This window comes from Panulirus ornatus, chromosome 9, assembly GCF_036320965.1.
Source record: "Panulirus ornatus isolate Po-2019 chromosome 9, ASM3632096v1, whole genome shotgun sequence".
Classification (NCBI taxonomy): Eukaryota; Metazoa; Arthropoda; class Malacostraca; order Decapoda; family Palinuridae; genus Panulirus; species Panulirus ornatus.
The window spans coordinates 49963928-49983461 of NC_092232.1; the positions used below are offsets into that span (position 1 = coordinate 49963928).

Sequence of the window (19534 nt, forward strand, 5' to 3'; positions counted from 1 at the left end):
CTCCAACGCGTCCACAAGTCTGCATTCATGCGCTCCGCTACAGTTACAGCAAACGCGCTCTCAAGATTAAATCTCACATCCTCGTCGAAGAAACTTATCCATTTCATCACAGGAAGGGGCCCCCTTCGTTCACCGTAAGTCGTACTGGCCATACGGAACCCACCAGCTGCTCATGTAACACACAGAAGCAGCTACTCAAAAAAGAACTGTGCATTTCCTCTGTTATCCTATAATGGAGGTGTGTATATCTTTAGACCGTCTTCCATCGTCAAGACTACCACACGGCTCCAGTTCTCACGGTGGACCTCGAATCACCTCGTCTAAGCAGATCGTCGAAGAGACCATTAGGATCTGGTATATTCGTATCTACGAAGGTTATGATCACTTTGGTGCACCGTTCAGCATCCTGGAGGCAGCCTCGTTATGCCAATGCCTCAGTCGTCAAAAATTCCATTGGCTCATTTCCCCAGCCAGTGTCAGATGGACTGGACCGCAGATTTCCTTCAGCAGTGGTTCATACACCGTCTCCTTCTACTGTATTGCTGTATTATCATACCTACCAACCTACCACACCTTCTACTGTACTGCTGTATTATCTTCCCTACCAACCTACTACCTTCTACTGTACTGCTGTATTATCTTCCCTCTCAACCTACCACCTGCCACACCTTCTACTGTACTGCTGTATCATCTTCTCTACCAACCTATCGCTACCACCTTTTACTGTACTGCTGTATTATACTCCCTACCAACCTACCACCTACCACACCTTCTACTGTACTGCTGTATTATCTTCCCAAACGTTCATATGTGTTAGAACCAAGAGTATGATTGTGGTTGATGGGTGGTGGTTGTTGTGGTGGTTGGTTGTGGTGGTGGTTGCTGGAGGTAGAGGGGCAGCGGGGCGTAGAGTGGCTGTTTTAAGGGAGTAGGGAGAAGAGAGGAAGGGAGTAGACCCAGGTTACCCCCTCCTCCACCGGTCAGAATCGACGTTCTCCTCCTCCTGCTCCTCCTCCTGCTGTTGACAGAAGCGACTTCTCCTGTTTAATTCCCACTCGACACCAATAGGGTCCTCCAGATGCCCGTAGGACAGAAGACACCACAGGTCCTCCCCTTTCTCCTGAGGGGAGTTGAACCACTCCTGAAGGAGGAGGAACCCCCCTTGTGTTTCACATAGGTAGGGGCACTCGTCCCAGTGGTTAGCCCTACTGAAGGGGCGGTCGTGGCCCGGGGCCTTGTGTCAGTCTTCGTCTCACTGACGTGGTTAGGGTACTCGTTACCACCAAGGACCGTGGCACAAGAGGCAAGGCCACACCGCTGGAAGAGTTAGACGAAAGTGGAGTGATTTGAGGTTCGGGAGGCCTGCCAGCGGTGTGTGTGTGTGTGTGTGTGTGTGTGTGTGTGTGTGTGTGTGTGTGTGGGAAGTGTGGGGAAGTGTATATGGGTTTCTGTGGGAGATAGATTCCCAGACTGTGGGTAGGAGGCAAGTGTTGTGGGAAGTGTGAGTGGTGTTGTGGGACATGGAGGATATGCACGATATTTTCCTAAGAGTTGAATGAAGACATCTCTCATTAATCATGAGGTGAAACAACATAGAAAGAAATCTGAGCTGGTCTATATTATAGTGGCCAGTGGCTACCAGTAACTGATCTATAGTATAGTGGCCAGTGATGGGGCAGGTGTTCTCTGTACCCTGTGGCTACAGGTGATGGGGCAGGTGTTCTCTGTATCCTGTGGCTACAGGTGACAGGGGCAGGTGTTCTCTGTACCCTGTGGCTACAGGTGATGGGGCAGGTGTTCTCTGTACCCTGTGGCTACAGGTGACAGGGGCAGGTGTTCTCTGTACCCTGTGGCTACAGGTGATGGGGGCAGGTGTTCTCTGTACCCTGTGGCTACAGGTGATGGGGGCAGGTGTTCTCTGTACCCTGTGGCTACAGGTGACAGGGGCAGGTGTTCTTCGTTCCCGTATGAGCGGTAATCCTTACCCCCCAAAAGAAATAGTCTTAAACAAAAAAGTCTTTGAACTTTTCTTTTTTCTTTTTATTCAAAGACGTGCTGGTGTTACAGGCTGAAGGCAAGACTCCAAGCGAATATTTCTATCTTCCTTTTCCCCTCCTTCCTCCCTCCTCCTTGGTGTTCTATGTTCGTCTCATACGCCAGAGACCAAGGGTGGCTGTGCCTCACCCCAAACATGTCAACAGAGGAGCTGTCTCTGGCTCCAGACCCGCCACACACGGAGGCCGATGAACGGGTAAACAGAGCGTTGCCAAGCTTCGCGTAGCGGGCCGCTACCTGGCTTAAACATGTCAATAAATGTGTGTTTGGGGAGACTGCCGAGGTGGTGTGGGGTTGGAACCCACTCCTCTGAGGTCGGATGTCTTTCCTTGGGGTCGTCAGACAGAGCAACGCTGTCTAAAAGGAGTCTCATGTATCCTATATTTCCTACTTGCAACAGTATCTCTCTGACACCGTGATGTATATCATCTCTTACAACAACAGTATCTCTTGACACCCGTAGTGTATCATCTGTTACAACAACAGTATCTCTTGACAACCTAATGCATCATCTCTTACAACAGCTACAATATCTCTTGACACTCGTAATGTATGATCTCTTACAACAACAGTATCTCTTGACAACCGTAATGTATCATCTCTTACAACAACAACAGTGTCTCTGACACCATCGTACATGATATGTAGAGACAACACACAGTCTTCCTGACAACAGAGAAACTTCTGTCCCCCCTCTTCTACCCACGTCCCCAAGTTCTCTTCTTCAACGCATCAATCTTTATGATCTGTGCTTCTGTTCGACATTGCCCCCAGCACCTCTGCTCAGTCCAACAGCACACCGAGAGCCTGTGCCCCTCTGTAGGGGCGTGAGCACCGCGAGTATGTACCCTCTGTGGGGGCGTGAGCACCGCCAGGCTGTACCCTCTGTGGGGGCGTGAGCACCGCCAGCCTGTGCCCTCTGTAGGGGCGTGAGCACCGCCACCCTGTACCCTCTGTAGGGGGCGTGAGCACCGCCAGCCTGTACCCTCTGTAGGGGGCGTGAGCACCGCCAGCCTGTACTCTCTGTGGGGGCGTGAGCACCGCCAGCCTGTACCCTCTGTGGGGGCGTGAGCACTGCCAGCCTGTACCCTCTGTGGGGGCGTGAGCACCGCCAGCCTGTACCCTCTGTGGGGGCGTGAGCACCGCCAGCTTGTACCCTCTGTGGGGGCGTGAGCACCGCCAGCCTGTACCCTCTGTAGGGGGCTGAGCACCGCTAGCCTGTACCCTCTGTGGGGGCGTGAGCACCGCCAGCCTGTACCCTCTGTGGGGGGCGTGAGCACCGCTAGCCTGTACCCTCTGTGGGGGCGTGAGCACCGCCAGCCTGTACCCTCGTGGGGGCGTGAGCACCGCCAGCCTGTACCCTCTGTAGGGGGCGTGAGCACCGCCAGCCTGTACCCTCTGTGGGGGGCGTGAGCACCGCCAGCCTGTACCCTCTGTAGGGGGCTGAGCACCGCCAGCCTGTACCCTCTGTGGGGGGCGTGAGTACCGCCAGCCTGTACCCTCTGTGGGGGGCGTGAGCACCGCCAGCCTGTACCCTCTGTAGGGGGCGTGAGCACCGCCAGCCTGTACCCTCTGTAGGGGGCGTGAGCACCGCTAGCCTGTACCCTCTGTGGGGGCGTGAGCACCGCCAGCCTGTACCCTCTGTAGGGGCGTGAGCAACAGCCAGCCTGTACCCTCTGTAGGGGGCGTGAGCACCGCCAGCCTGTACCCTCTGTGGGGGGCGTGAGTACACCGCTTTTCGTTCAAACAGCTTCCACGGACGTCCCTCTCCTCTGGTGACCTATTTTTTAAACTCTCATGGGCTGATTTGATGTATTTTGTGTTCAGTATTCTCTCACTACATTCTTCATCTTCTTGATTTCCTCTCACGTCTGGCCACACTTTACATCGTCCCTAATTCGATGCCCCACTCACACACTCTCCTCTTATCTCCCAGCCTCCAGCTGCGATGATTTCTGATCCTGTTCAGCGATAATTTCAACTCATTTCCACCTCCCCCAGACGTTTGGTGTCGCCTGGCTTATCTTTTGTGATGATCCATCGGTTTTATTTCCTTCCCTTGGTGTGTGTGTGTGTGTGTGTGTGTGTGTGTGTGTGTGTGTGAGTGTGTATGTGTGTGATTATTATGTGTGTGTTACAGGGAGAGGTTTTCTACACATGTTTTGCCCCCCGTCTACTTGACCTTGTATATATATCTGTACCATGTGTCTACTCCTATGTATACACACAGACACACACACACAGACACACACACACACACACACACCAGTCTAAAGCAGGTGTCCTTCCATTAGCTAGCCGTGATGGGAGGATAAACACACTGTCTTCCATTGTGAGTCATAAAAGTCTGTTTTCCCTCCTCCTTCCTTCCACTACCCCGCTCTAATAACACCTAACCATTGATTCTCGGTATGGACAGGTTTCTAATAACCTAACCTAACCTAACCAAACCATTCATTCTCGGTATGGACAGGTTTCAAATACACACGTAAACATTGATACTCGGTATTGACAGGTTTCTAATAACCTAACCTAAACCAAACCATTCATTCTCGGTATGGACAGGTTTCTAATAACACGTAAACATTGATACTCGGTATTGACAGGTTTCTAATAACCTAACCTAACCACTGATTCTCGGTATGGACAGGTTTCTAATAACCTAACCTAACCAAACCATTCATTCTCGTTATGGACAGGTTTCAAATACACACGTAAACATTGATACTCGGTATTGACAGGTTTCTAATAACCTAACCTAACCACTGATTCTCGGTCTTGACAGGTTTCTTTGGACTCGAGGGTGCGTGAGATCATCAACAGGAATATGGTTGATCCAACGCCTCACACGTTTGACGAGGCCCAAACACAGATCTACACCCTCATGCACCGGGACTCATATCCACGCTTCATCAACTCAGCCATCTACAAGCGGCTCGCACAACTCAATAACAACGGAAGCACTGCTAGTGGTCGGAAGGAGAGCTCCACATAGGCGTGCGCGCACGCGCGTGCGTGTGTGTGTGTGTGTGTGTGTGTGTGTGTAAGAGATAGATAGATAGATAGATAGAGAAGGAGAGAAAGAGAGAGAGACAGAGAGAGAGATAGTGTGTGTGTGTGTGTGTGTGTGTGTGTGTGTATGTGTGTGTGTTCCTAGCTGTGTCCTCCTCCTCCTCCTTCCCCCCCTTCCCCCCCCTAACCCTTGCGCTTACTCGAACCCTGACAGTCTGTGTGGGCGCACCCACTCAGCCACACCAAGCCGTGCATCCTTTTCCTCTATTCTGAGATGGGGACCAGAATTTCATATATATACATATATATATATATATGTATATGTATATATATATAAAGTTGGGGAAAGCGTTAAAAAGAAAATGGGACTGGGGTGTAACGAGGTGGTCACAAAGGGAAACAAAAAACGTTAAAAAGAAAACGGGACTGGGGTGTAACGAGGTGGTCACAAAGGGAAACAAAAAACGTTAATAAAGAAAACGGGACGGGTGTAACGAGGTGGTCACAAGGGAAACAAAAAAAAAAAACGTTAATAAAGAAAACGGGACTGGGGTGTAACGAGGTGGTCACAAGGGAAACAAAAAAAAAAACTTAATAAAGAAAACGGGACTTGGGTGTAACGAGGTGGTCACAAGGGAAACCAAAAAAAAAAAACGTTAACAAAGAAAACGGGACTGGGGGTGTAAACGCGGTGGGTCACAAACAGAGGTCGGAAGTGTACGTTGGTAAGTTCGAAATTCTGTACGTGGGTAAAGTTGAGGCTATATTTACTACGTGGGGGAAAAACCAACCCCCCCCTCCCCCCTGATCTACAGGGAGAAGGGGGCCGGGGCGTCGCTCCTCCCACGCACAGACACCTTCAAGTGTGATGTATATATATATATTGAACTGCTCAATAGCCTAACCCCCCCACAACCAACGCTTGTTAGCGTAGGAATAGACTTCCACCAGCATTTTGTACTTGGGGGAGATGAAGATGTTCTTCGCGAGGCGTGACTCAAGCACAAAATAACACTATTTATATATATATAACATGAGACAAGAACAACGCCCTCCCCCAACCCCCCCCCCCCCTCATTTCGATCAAATTCACAAAGCCTTTCACGGACGATTCGCTATACAGGTTTCGTTAGAGTCCTCACCATTATGTAGGTCATGCAGACACGACCACAACACCACCATTGCGACGGAGAGGACTGACTGAAGTTTCTATTTACAGTACTTGTGAGCAGGTGAGATGGCCATTCCTCTTGTCAGAAGAGAGTACAAATACGTTTTAAGCTAGGAACAAGCGTGTCTAGGAAAGAAAAAAAGATATATATATATACATTGACTGCCACGTACATCAACACACAGTGATTTTGATCGAGCTCAGAGCCAGACTGTCTTACAGTGTAGGGACAGCGTTATTGTCTCCTTCACAACCTTGCCCCTTTTGTACCACCAACCTCTTCCACAAGCTGTCACCACAACCCCCTCTACAACTACAACCCTACACCCCTTCCACAACCCACTCACCCTCCCTCAACTTCACCACAACCAGCACAGGTATACAAATGGATCTGCCTATATTTTCTTCCCGTGTAGATATTGACCGGTTGGATGAGACGTTTTTAAATGAAGGTATTACTATACATGATATTGAAATTATAGATGTTTTTAGATTTTATTGATAGTCTTCTAAGAGATATATGAGTGGTTGGTACTGTTTAGCACGCAACACAAGTGACGAATGTACCTTGATAAAAGTTCATACAGCTATACATAGGATGCGCTTTAAGGTCTGAGAGTCACTTTCCTCCCACACCCCCTTCTTCCCCCACACCCACACACCCCCCCAAGACACAGAAGAGTGGTATGTAAAATTGAAAATGTGCTCAAGGCTTCTCTTTTTTTTTTCTTTTTTACGGCAGATGCCTGTCGTCATGTTACGAGTATTATATAATATATGAGAGATAGATAGAGAGAGAGAGAAAGAGAAAGAGAGAGAGAGAAAAAAAAACATAAGCCTCCGTGGTTCATAGATTTCCAAATTAAGGTCATTTTTATATATATATGTGGGGAAACCTAACTAACACAGGAATCAGGTTGGACACAGACTGAATTTCTACAATGTGTATTATGTCGGCTGAATGCATAACCTTGGTCTTGTATATGCAATTATATAAACATTTATGTGTATGACGTTACTACTACGTGTGGTAACAGGATGCTAATGATCCTCCTCCTCCTCCTCCTCCTCCTCCCACCCTACCACCCCACCTCCTCATAGACTAAGCACCAAACCAGCGAACAACATCATTACAACATACAGTTAACTGGTGTACCGGCCCGGTACTGGGGGACATGGAATTTTAGTTCACCTAATTTCATTATTCAAAAAAAGATATATATATAATATATATATATATATATATATATATATATATATATATATATATATATATATATATATATATATATATATATATACATTTAACTGTGAAATCTTGACGCTGCTGTATACCGAAAATATGTATATTTTCCTTTTGACAATAGACTTAATGTAAGAGTCGTACTCAGTGAAAAAGATCTTGGGGCACTGGGGTTGTGTGTGTGTGTGTGTGTGATGGTCACACTCTCTTGGCTCTGCGGGCCTGCCCCACACACACACACACACACACACACACACTCCTGCGCTCTTGAGGGACGTGAAGACCACCAGCCTTCAGTACTCTCCTCGCCTGGTTTTCGGAGACGACCTCTGCACCGTGTATGGAGGTGAACAAGGCGGCCCCGCGCCTCCCCCCCACACTGGTGAACCAAGGAGGCTCTTCAAGACGCCGAGATGGAGGCGCTTGTTACATGTCATCAAGTATGATCATCATCACCCTAGCCATCAACAAGAGGCACTAAGGAGGGTCTTCCAAGTATGATCATCACCCTAGCCATCAAGAAGAGGCACTGTGGAGGGTCCCCGAGTATGATCATCACCCTAGCCATCAACTAGAGGCACTGTGGAGGGTCCTGGAGTATGATCATCACCCTAGCCATCAACAAGAGGCACTGAGGAGGGTCTTCCAGTATGATCATCACCCTAGCCATCAACTAGAGGCACTGTGGAGGGTCTTCCAGTATGATCATCACCCTAGCCATCAACTAGAGGCACTGTGGAGGGTCCTGGAGTATGATCATCACCCTAGCCATCAACAAGAGGCACTTAAGAGGGTCCCCAAGTATGACCATCACCCTAGCTATCAACAAGAGGCACTGAGGAGGGTCCCAAAGTATGATCATCACCCTAGCCATCAACAAGAGGGACTGAGGAGGGTCTTCCAAGTATGATCATCACCCTAGCCATCAACAAGAGGCAGTATGACCCCCCCCAACCCAACCCCTTGGTGAACGAGAGGTATCAAGGTGTCAACAAATTGTGAACATCACCCTGGCAGTTAGGAAGAGGGACAAAGTGTGAGGTTAGTGTGATCAGTTAGGCAACCCAAGGCCCTGGGTTCGCCACCCGAGTGCGTTTAACCAGACTCCCAGTGCTGTTTTGATTGTTCATCATCTCCTAGATCATTGTACGTAGAGACACACACACCAAAAAAATGATAAGGTATTTGAATAATGTCAAATTTAAGGAGATGTCAATAGGAAGACATTATGTTAAACATCCAGGCTCAACATTTTTATCCCCCTCCCCCACCAGAAGCCGGACAATTTCAACCAAATACTCCGTTTAAGTGAACTTATTTTCTTGTTTTCTTTTCGTGACGAGTTGGTTATCATTACTCTTTATCATCCTTTAGGATCATTTTGTCTCGTTATTTTTCTCCCCCTTTTTTAAATATGAAGAATACACATCCATACCCATGGCATTTCCTGTGTAGTGGTTAAGGAATCATTTACTAATTAGGTTCATCAATACGAAAAAAAAGAGAGAGAAATCACCAGGACGTGTGTCACCCCCCCCCCCCTTCCTTCCTCACTAAGGTCGCCAGACACCCCGGCAAGCCCTCCAGGTTCGAAACCCTGGACCTGGCACGGAAGTCCCATCATCTCCCCCCCCCCTACCAGTACACGCAAAAGGCCCCACCAGGCCCCACGCTCCCTCCTCCTCCTCCTCCTCCTCCTTCTTCTTCCCCTCCCTCTGGCACACCGTGCATGACAGAGCCAGACTCGGGGCGAAAGGCAGCCAGCCAACCAGTCACTCACTCTCACCAAAATACTCAAACAGAAACTGGTGTCCTCGATTTCGACCGCAGCCCCAACGGATGGGTACGTGTGTGTGTGTGTGTGTGTGTGTGTGTGTGTGTGTGTGTGCGTGTGTGTGTGTGTGGCACTGAGCGGACCATCGGAGAGATGCGACAGGGCTTGCCGGGATGGCCTTGCGACAGGACCAACCACCTCATGGACAAGGGCCCACCTCACTCCTTAACCCTAAGGGGTTGCGGGGTTGCGACAGCGGGCGGGGGAGGAGGAGGAGGAGGAGAAGGAGAGAGTGTGTGTGTGTGTGTGTGTGTGTGTGTGTGTGTGTGGGTGATCCGACCACCATCCAGATGCGATGGACATATGCCAAAGACATGCATCTAGTCTTGAGTGCTCACTGTGTTTATCTGTGATCCGGCGAGGTTTTGACTTGGTCTCACAAAGTTCATGTTGTATTACATTTTAGTTCATCGATGACATATACAGTGTATATGTTTAAGCCATTAGCCATATTAGGTTATATCTAATCTATCTATCTATATCTCTGCTCTGGTTTTGTCATTCTAATGAAAGTGTTGGTAATCTCTCGGATATAAAAGCAATATTTGTTATTTCGGTGTTGAGAATTGGGTCTAGTCGTTTTTAGGTGGTGCCTATTTCTTTTTTTAATTTTCTCTTTTGATTTCCTGGAATCTGGACTGGGTCATTTGACGCCATTACTACTGTATCTTTCGTTTTTATCTTTTGTAAGACTTCTTTTTTTTTTATGTATCGTCTGCAGAAGGAGGCGCTAACGCGTCCTCTCTCACACACGCGCACGCACACGCGCAGCCAGCCCGCCAGCCCCTCCTTCCCTCCTCCCTCCGCTCCTCCTCCTCTTCCTCCTCCTCCAGGATGTCACCGAGAGGAGGAGGGGCGTCGAATCTGTCGGGGAAAGTGTGGTTATTTCTACCGCCTCTCTTTCAGTCGAGACGATCCTCCGCTCCTGGAGGAGGAGGAGAGAGGAGGAGGAGGAGGAGCGACGGTGTGGCTTGGGCAGTCTCCTCGGTGCTCAGGAGCCTTGCGGCGGGGGGTGAGGTGTGGCGGTGGGAGTGTGAGGTAAGGGCAAGCCACAGATTGCCTCCCCACCCTCCCGTCTCTGACAGGATTCAGTCGTCTATGTGTGCATGATAGGGTGAATGAATGCAATCCATTTTCCATCGTTTTTTTTTTCATTCATTTGTACATTTTTTTTTTCTCATTATTCCACGCTGTATTAAGTCAATATTACCTTCCCCCTCCCTTTCCCTTCCCTCTTCATTAAAATGAATGACGGTGTACTTTTCATAACGTATAGATTACAGATGTAAATAGTTTATGTAGATAAAAAAAAAAATGGAGGCAAACGTTAAAAAAAAAATTTTAATCTTAATAGTAACGTAGTTTTTATGATGGCACATGTGTTATCAAGAGAGAAGTATATGGTTTTATTACCTTCTTTTAAAAAAAATCTTCCTTGATTCAAACCCGGAGTCTTCAGTGCTAGACAGTTTTTAAGTCAACTGTGTCTGCAAGAACTGCAACCCCTGCCATCAGAGGTCAGACGACGCTGGTGACACACACACACACACACACACACACACACACACACACACACACACACACACACACATACATACCTCTGTCTCTCTCCTCCGTTCGTATGAGACCACGCCTTAAGCTGGGTGGAGAGAGAGAGAGAGAGAGACTTAGTCTCTCTCTCTTTCTTTCTCCATCTACTTCATCATGCCCACCACTGCCTGAGGCGCTGTGTATGACGACCCGGGCCCCTTACCCCGCGACCTGACCTGACCCGACCCCACCCCACTTCCTTCTCCTCCTCCTCCTCGAGCCTTATACGTGAGCCACGACGCCAAAACTAAGGGGGACATGGAATGGGGAAGTTCCTCTCGCCACATCACATCGACCAAAACACCCAAGTCTTAAGGTCTGAGGCTCGAGATCTTTAATGACCCTCACTTCCGCTGGGTGACAATGGGATGTCCTCTTAGCCCAGGTCAACTGCTGCTCCTCCCAATTAAGCCACTAGCCCAGGTCACGCACTCGCTGTTACCTTCAAAAATTGCTTCCACAAACTCTTCATTCGCACGGGGAAATTATTGGATACTCCCAAGTACTGCTGCATCTGTATAGTGTTGGATATGTATCGAACACACATACCTACATGGCGCGACTCGTCTCATATGTACATCTTGGGATGCTGAGTACATTGGACTAAGCCACCTGCATTCATGCATTTCCTCCTCCAGCAGGTCGACCGAAAACTGACGAAGGGCTATCAGACAGTGAGGGGGAGAAAGAGAGAGCAAGCGAGCGAGGAGCTCCGTACAATGCCATATCATACCAGACACACCACTATGGGATTTCTATACACACCCTGTCCTTCAAACGCGTCATCGGAAATTCATCTTAAGGGATTGTATGAATTGTCAGTCACATGGGCGATATGAAGGTCACACACTTATGATGAAAAAAGAAAAAATCACGCTAAGTCGACTTGATCTAAAGGGATTTGAAAATCCTGGCCGGCCATTAACTTAGTCTCCCACCACCACATCCGAGTGCTGGCTGTATGATAACTCTCTCTCTCTCTCTCTCTCTCTCTCTCTCTCTCTCTCTCTCTCTCTCTCTCTCTCTCTCTCTCTCTCTCTCTAACACTCGTGTACAACTGCTTCCTATGCATTACTCATTTTTTTGGGGGGGAGGGAGTGGAAAAAAAAATCTGTTTCCATAGAAGATAAGGACATACACGCCGCCTTTTAGGTCGACGAAGCAATGGAGCAACGGGATCTTATTACTTATTTCCCTTCCTTATTTTCTCCTCGCCCTTATTTTCTTCACCGCACTCTCCAAAACCCGACCCTTCCCTCTCCTCCCTCTCCAAGAAAGCTCTCACGAATTCTTCGACTCCCAGAACCACAGTCCCTCCAATATCACGTTTGTGTCTCCAATCCTCCCCCTCCCTCACCATCGCTCCTCCTGCTCCACCTACGTAAGGTGTGTGTGGTGGTGGACTAAAGAATTATCTTCCACACCTGAAGAAGGGATTAAAGATTGATCGATCGGCTGTATTAATCCTGATAGTTGATCAGGCCAAAAGCCCCAAGCCCCACCAATCAACCAACCAACTGATCAACCAATCAATCAACCAACTCATGAACCCATACTGTAGCTTGCTACGTGTGAGACACGAGTGTGATTAGGGGCGGGTGAGGGAGGTCAGATGGGGGCCATGTACGGCGGGCTCTGTCCCTCTCTTGGTCACTCCAGGGGGGGGGAAGGGGGCCCTCATTGATGGGCTTATGACCTCTTTGGTAACACACGGTGGGCCACCAACCACCACACCACACCCCCCCATCAAGTCAACTCAACCCCATCGTGGACGAGGCCACAGACTCACCTCCATCAACTTAGTCCATCATGGGCCAGCCCCAGACTCACCCCCATCAACTCAGCCCATCGTGGGCCAGCACCAGACTCATCCCCCTCAACTCAGTCCATTATGGACCAGCACCAGACTCACCCCGACACCCCCATCAACTCAGCCCATCATGGGCCAGCACCACACTCATCCCCATCAACTCAGCCCATCATGGGCCAACACCAGACTCACCCCCATCAACTCAGCCCATCATGGGCCAGCACCACTTTCATCCCCATCAATTCAGCACATCATGGGCCAACACCAGACTCACCCCCATCAACTCAGCCCATCATGGGCCAGCACCACACTCATCCCCATCAAATCAGCCCATCATGGGCCAGCACCAGACTCACCCCCCTCCCCCCCCATCAACTATGGGCTAACTTGGCCTAATCTTAGTCAAAGTCTGACCTTAACCTCCCTTTGACCTTTATTGTAACCTTAACTATAAAAACCTTTGACCTTTATTTTACCTCTTGGCCATATCCCATGGCCTTGCCTGATTTGAGACTTATATATATATATATATATATCTTGGCTTCACCTTTGACCTTAGGCTGTTCTAACTATATACTCTGACCTTCGCATCCTTCTCATCCCGACCTTACTCCCTGAAGCCTTATATTCACTTTCCCTAGTTTCATCCATGGCCTGACATGACCCTCCTAGTTCTCGACATGACCTGACATGACCCCTCTTAGTTCTCGACATGACCTGACATGACCCCTCTAGTTCTCGACATGACCTGACATGACCCCTCTAGTTCTCGACATGACCTGACATGACCCCTCTTAGTTCTCGACATGACCTGACATGACCCCTCTTAGTTCTCGACATGACCTAACATGACCTCTCTAGTTCTCGACATGACCTGACATGACCCCTCTTAGTTCTCGACATGACCTGACATGACCCCTCTTAGTTCTCGACATGACCTGACATGACCCCTCTAGTTCTCGACATGACCTGACATGACCCCTCTAGTTCTCGACATGACCTGACATGACCCCTCTTAGTTCTCGACATGACCTGACATGACCCCTCTTAGTTCTCGAAAGACCTGACATGACCCCTCTAGTTCTCGACATGACCTGGCATGACCCCTCTAGTTCTCGACATGACCTGGCATGACCCCTCTTAGTTCTCGACATGACCTAACATGACCTCTCTAGTTCTCGACATGACCTGACATGACCCCTCTAGTTCTCGACATGACCTGACATGACCCTTCTAGTTCTCGACATGACCTGACATGACTCCTCTTAGTTCTCGACATGACCTGACATGACCCCTCTAGTTCTCGACATGACCTGACATGACCCCTCTAGTTCTCGACATGACCTGACATGACCCCTCTAGTTCTCGACATGACCTGACATGACCCCTCTTAGTTCTCGACATGACCTGACATGACCCCTCTAGTTCTCGACATGACCTGACATGACCCCTCTAGTTCTCGACATGACCTCACATGAGCCTCAACCTACACACACACACACAAAAAAGTTCCCTTCTCATCTTGACTTCTCTCATACTGACCTTCCCTCTGACCTTGTCCTTATCATCCATCTAACTTCCATTCTCCCCCTCCAACCTCAACCTCAAGAATTTGACTTCAGCACTGACTCTAACCCTTGACTTCATCCCTCAGGGCCTCAAGAGCAGAGGATTCCCTTTAACCTTTACAATTTCATCTGACCTTTGTTCCCTGCCACACACACACACACACACACACACACACACACACACACACACACACACGAACTTTTTCCCTCCTCCTCCTCTTCCTCCTCTTCGAAATAGAGCATTTTTAAACCTCTGAACTTAAACCTAATCACGACCCTACATGGCCCTTCCCCTTCATCTGACCTTAAGCCAATCTCTCCTCTCGACCTGATCATTGATTAATTGCCATCCTGACCTCATCCTCTGGCTATTAATCAACTGCTCTGACCTCTCCAAGTTAATCCTCGCCTTTCGACCGAGACTTTGACATCAAAATCTCCTTTTTCCCTTAGTTATTCTTGACCTTTTAAACCATGGTCGTCTTCGATTGGCCATTTCTCATCATTTTTGACCTTTCTCTCCCGACCCTGCCCTATTTCTGGCCATGATCTCGCTCTAAAGGTCAGACCAGGTCACCGGAACCCTAAAGGTGTCCAGCTAACTGAAGTGTTTCTCATTTCGCCTGACTGGATGGGTGTGGTTCGACCCTCTTCAGGAAGAAGACTCGAGAATACGTCTATATATTTTTTTGCAGAAGATTTGCAAAACAATATTCGAAATATTTGGTCTAGAGGAGGAGAATATACTGAAGATTTACCAAAGAACATTAGTTCCTTATCTGAAGGAACTAAAGTTTTCAAAAGGGGTAATAGAATCTGTGTTTCCAAGCACTTATTAATTTTTTTTCCACCAGGTGTGTTACAAGCTAAAGTTATGCTTGCCAAAGCAAATGGTACATGTCAGTTAGATCTACAAGCTAAAGTTATGCTTGCCAAAGCAAATGGTACATGTCAGTTAGATCTACAAGCTAAAGTTATGCTTGCCAAAGCAAATGGCACATGTTAGTTAGATCTATTATGGACAAGGGGAAATGCGACCCGCGTGCTCAAGCACTTAAATTTTTTGTATTTCTGTTTACAAGGACGGTGTTTTACATGGCGAAGCTATGCTTGCAAGAAGCAAATCGTGCTTGTAAATTTGATTTATTATTTACAAGGGGAACGTAACACTTCTTTTTGCAGTCACCTCATCCCCTTTCACGCGCACACACACACACACACACACACACACACACACACACACACACACACACACACAGTCTTTGAAGAGGTGGATATCATAATATCAACATTAGATAAGACAAAATACGTTTACAAATGGATATATTCGTTAATCATCATCTGTTCCGTAATAAGCTTAGAGCTATTCTCCTCATTGGATATGCATTAGGTATATTGCTCTCCAACTTCTGAAATACGCTTTATATCGATTAATTTATAGTGATGTGTGTTTATATATATATATATATACATGTGTGTGTAAGTATATAAATTTACTTTTCACAATGAAGCTTGCTGTCCCCCCGAGGTTCATGCTTGGGGTAAGGTTGGCCCCGAGGGAAGTGTGAGGTAAGGAACAATCCGAGGAGGGAGGTGTGAGGTGATGGATCAACCTGACGGAGTGTGAGGTGAGGGATGTGTGAAGTGAGGATCAGCCTGACGAAGGTGTGAGGTGAGGGAGGTGTGAAGTGAGGAGCGACCTGACGAAGGTGTGAGTTGAGGGAGAGGTGTGAAGTGAGGAGCGACCTGACGAAGGTGTGAGGTGAGAGAGGTGTAAATGAGGATCAACCTGAAGGAGGTGTGAAGTGAGGATCAACCTGACGGAGGTGTGAGGTGAGGGAGGTATGAGGTGAGGATCAACCTGACGGAGGTGTGAGGTGAGGGAGGTATGAAGTGAGGATCAACCCGACGGAGGTGTGAGGTGAGGGAGGTATGAAGTGAGGATCAACCTGACGGAGGTGTGAGGTGAGGGAGTGACTTGAGGGAGATCTAAGAACAGAGGAACGCCCTCCGCTGGGTCACTGGTGACGCCCCACCCGGGGATACTGACGGGGCGATGGGTGCAGAGGGAAATCACCACAGCTATAGGAAAGACTTTAGAGTCCTCAACACAATGTATGGCTCCTCTGCGATCCAGAGGCAGGACACGAAGGACGAGTACCTGAAGAAGCAGTTCCTCTCTTCAGTCCATCTCGGAGAACCAGGTCTCGGCAACAGAAAAGAAAGTACTGGTTAACAAACCACCCACCCACCCAACTCCTCCTCCGCCTTACGAGGTGAGAGAGAGAGAGGAGACCGGGCCCTCTCGTTAAATACGTTAAACGAAAGATGACACCAGAAGCGACTTCCGGAGTGAGTAGTCTGGCCTGGGGGTTACGTAAGACGATCCAATGGGCGCCATCTATTGATCTGTTGTGCTGCTCGAGACACACCAATCCTGGTAAAGTTCAGGGCGTCGATATGGGACGATATGGGCTCTTGAAAACACCCTCCTCTCTCTCTCTCTCTCTCTCTCTCTCTCTCTCTCTCTCTCTCTCTCTCCCCAACCCCATCTACCGGCGTTCGCTGTCATGGCACCTCCTCATCACTTTCTCCAGTTCCTGGTCTCCACAGTTCTACCACCTACTCTACACTCGATGTGCACTTCAAAAGCTCGAACGGAATTTTGAACTAGATATACTCCACTGACGTGCGATCGCAGGAGGGTTCATGGGATGATGTATATACGTTCATCTTTGAGGAAGCCTCGTGTGATGCGATTTATTCGAATCCCTGCTTCACTTTCGTCGTCGAAGCAGCAACGAAGCCAAGCCAATATATGGAGGTGTATAAAGACCCCAGCCCTACATGATTTGAAGCAGCCAATGGTTTTTTATTTCCCTCTTATATAACGTCTTGTGGTCTTATTAACTCCTTCACCCCAGAGCCCCGCTTGCCAATGCCATATTTCCTGGTTCATAAGACCTCATATACGAACAGGTTTTCGGTCAAATGATTCGACTTCACGAAACCGTATGAACCCCTTGAAGAAATAGTTCAAATTGTGGGTTTCAAAACACCCCGAAACACCAACGATACATATGAATATTAAGTGACTATCTTTTGATATATATATATATATATATATATATATATATATATATATATATATATATATATATATATATATATATATATATATATTCTGGTTCTACTGAATAAGTACTGGTTCATTTACTCAAGTACAAGACAGTGCAACATGGAACCAGAGCGACCCATTTAGCCAATCCGACTGGGAGCAATTCGATCCACTGTGGTCGCTGAGGTTAGCGAGATGGACGCAGTGGGGGGATGACAGTGCTTCAGGACCATAAGCATGGCTGTAGACTGGACCGACCCCACTGCCGACGAACTGAGAATGAACCAGTGGCAAAGAACAAGCGAGTTGTGATGACGATATCATGGACATCAAAACTGACTTCATCCCTAAAGGCAAAAATATTGATACCCTTAAATGACTCTGGGACACTCGTACTGATTATGGGACATCCTTACAACCCCTGACTGACTCTGGAACACTTGGGACACTCGTACAACCCCTGACTGACTCTGGGACATCCGTACAACCTCTGACTGACTCTGGGACATCCGTACAACCCCTGACTGACTCTGGGGACATTCATACAACCCCTGACTGACTCCGGGACACTCATACAACCCCTGACTGACTCTGGGGACATCCATACAACCCCTGACTGACTCTGGGACACTCATACAACCCCTGACTGACTCCGGGACACTCGTACAACCCCTGACTGACTCCGGGACACTCATACAACCCCTGACTGACTCTGAGGACATTCGTACAACCCCTGACTGACTCTGGGGACATCCGTACAACCCCTGACTGACTCTGGGACATTCGTACAACCCCTGACTGACTCTGGGGACATCCGTACAACCCCTGACTGACTCTGGGACATTCGTACAACCCCTGACTGACTCTGGGGACATCCGTACAACCTCTGACTGACTCTGGGACATTCGTACAACCCCTGACTGACTCTGGGGACACTAGTACAACCCCTGACTGACTCTGGGACACTCATATAACCCCTGACTCACTCTGGGACACTCATACAACCCCTGACTGACTCCGGGACACTCATACAACCCCTGACTGACTCTGGGGACATCCGTACAACCCCTGACTGACTCTGGGGACACTAGTACAACCCCTGACTGACTCTGGGACACTCGTAAAACCCCTGACTGACTCTGGGACACTCATACAACCCCTGACTGACTCTGGGGACATCCGTACAACCCCTGACTGACTCGGCACTTGAGTGAAAGACATGTTCTCTGGGATGCCATGTTGTGAGAAGTGTCGACCAGTTTCACATAATTTTTGGAGTTCATTTTTACACATACACAACTGAAGCTAACTAAACCTGAGTTTCAGACATAAACCACCCACACCAGTGGAATTGTCAGACATAACCCACCACCACCAGTGGAAGTTATCAGACATAAGCCACCAACACCAGTGGAAGTTTCAGACATAACCATAACATCAGTGGAAGTTTCAGACATAACCATAACATCAGTGGAAGTTTCAGACATCAACCAACATCTGTGGAGGATCCGTTCGTGACTGATGACCTCATCACGTGACCTGGGCTAGTTCCGCTGACGAGGCAGTGGAAGAGGGTGTGTGAGGGGGTGAGGGGGAGGGAGAGCGAGAGAGAGGGAGGGAGGGAGGAGTTGAAGGGGGGGTGAGTGAGGGGAAGTGGGGGTGGAGGGGACCGACCACCTGGTCACATGCTTGCAGTGGGTGGAGCAACGATGCCAATCGTGGTCATTGAAGGGGGGGTTAACGACAACGTATGAAAAGTGGACCATATTCAAACCAACCAACCAAACCCCCCTTCCTCCTCCCCTTCCCTCCACTCCACTCCACTCCATTCCACTCATGCCACGTATGGAACATGTATTTGAACTGACCTCTGATGGCACGAAAACACAGGTTGCCTAACTGGTACATTATATATATATATATATATATATATATATATATATATATATATATATATATATATATATATATATATACACACATATATATGTATATATATATATGATAATGATTTTCTCAAGGATTTTTTTGTTGGCAATAATCTATGATTTCACAGAGGGGGTTGTGGACAGTAACTGAGGTTGTAGAACCGAAGTGACTGGATATACAACATGGATGCTCCTCTTCGAGAGA

At 48.2% G+C, this 19534-nt stretch overlaps 1 protein-coding gene and 1 long non-coding RNA gene across 3 annotated transcripts in view; one reads left to right on the forward strand and one right to left on the reverse strand.

The window, feature by feature from the left end:
* Window positions 1–11949, forward strand: part of LOC139750412 (regulator of G-protein signaling 20-like) — a 216040-nt gene extending 204091 nt beyond the window's left edge. For both annotated transcript variants that reach the window (XM_071665179.1, XM_071665180.1), the window contains one exon: window positions 4841–11949. In XM_071665179.1, the coding sequence (XP_071521280.1) occupies window positions 4841–5050 (210 nt within the window). In that variant the 3' untranslated portion in view covers window positions 5051–11949. The remainder of the gene's footprint in view (window positions 1–4840) is intronic.
* A 278-nt stretch (window positions 11950–12227) lies between these two features.
* Window positions 12228–17158, reverse strand: LOC139750413 (uncharacterized). Its single transcript, XR_011713130.1, has 2 exons — window positions 14060–17158; window positions 12228–13997 (listed from the first exon to the last, which is right to left on the reverse strand). It is a non-coding gene; the product is annotated as an uncharacterized lncRNA (long non-coding RNA).
* Between the last annotated feature and the right edge of the window lie 2376 nt (window positions 17159–19534).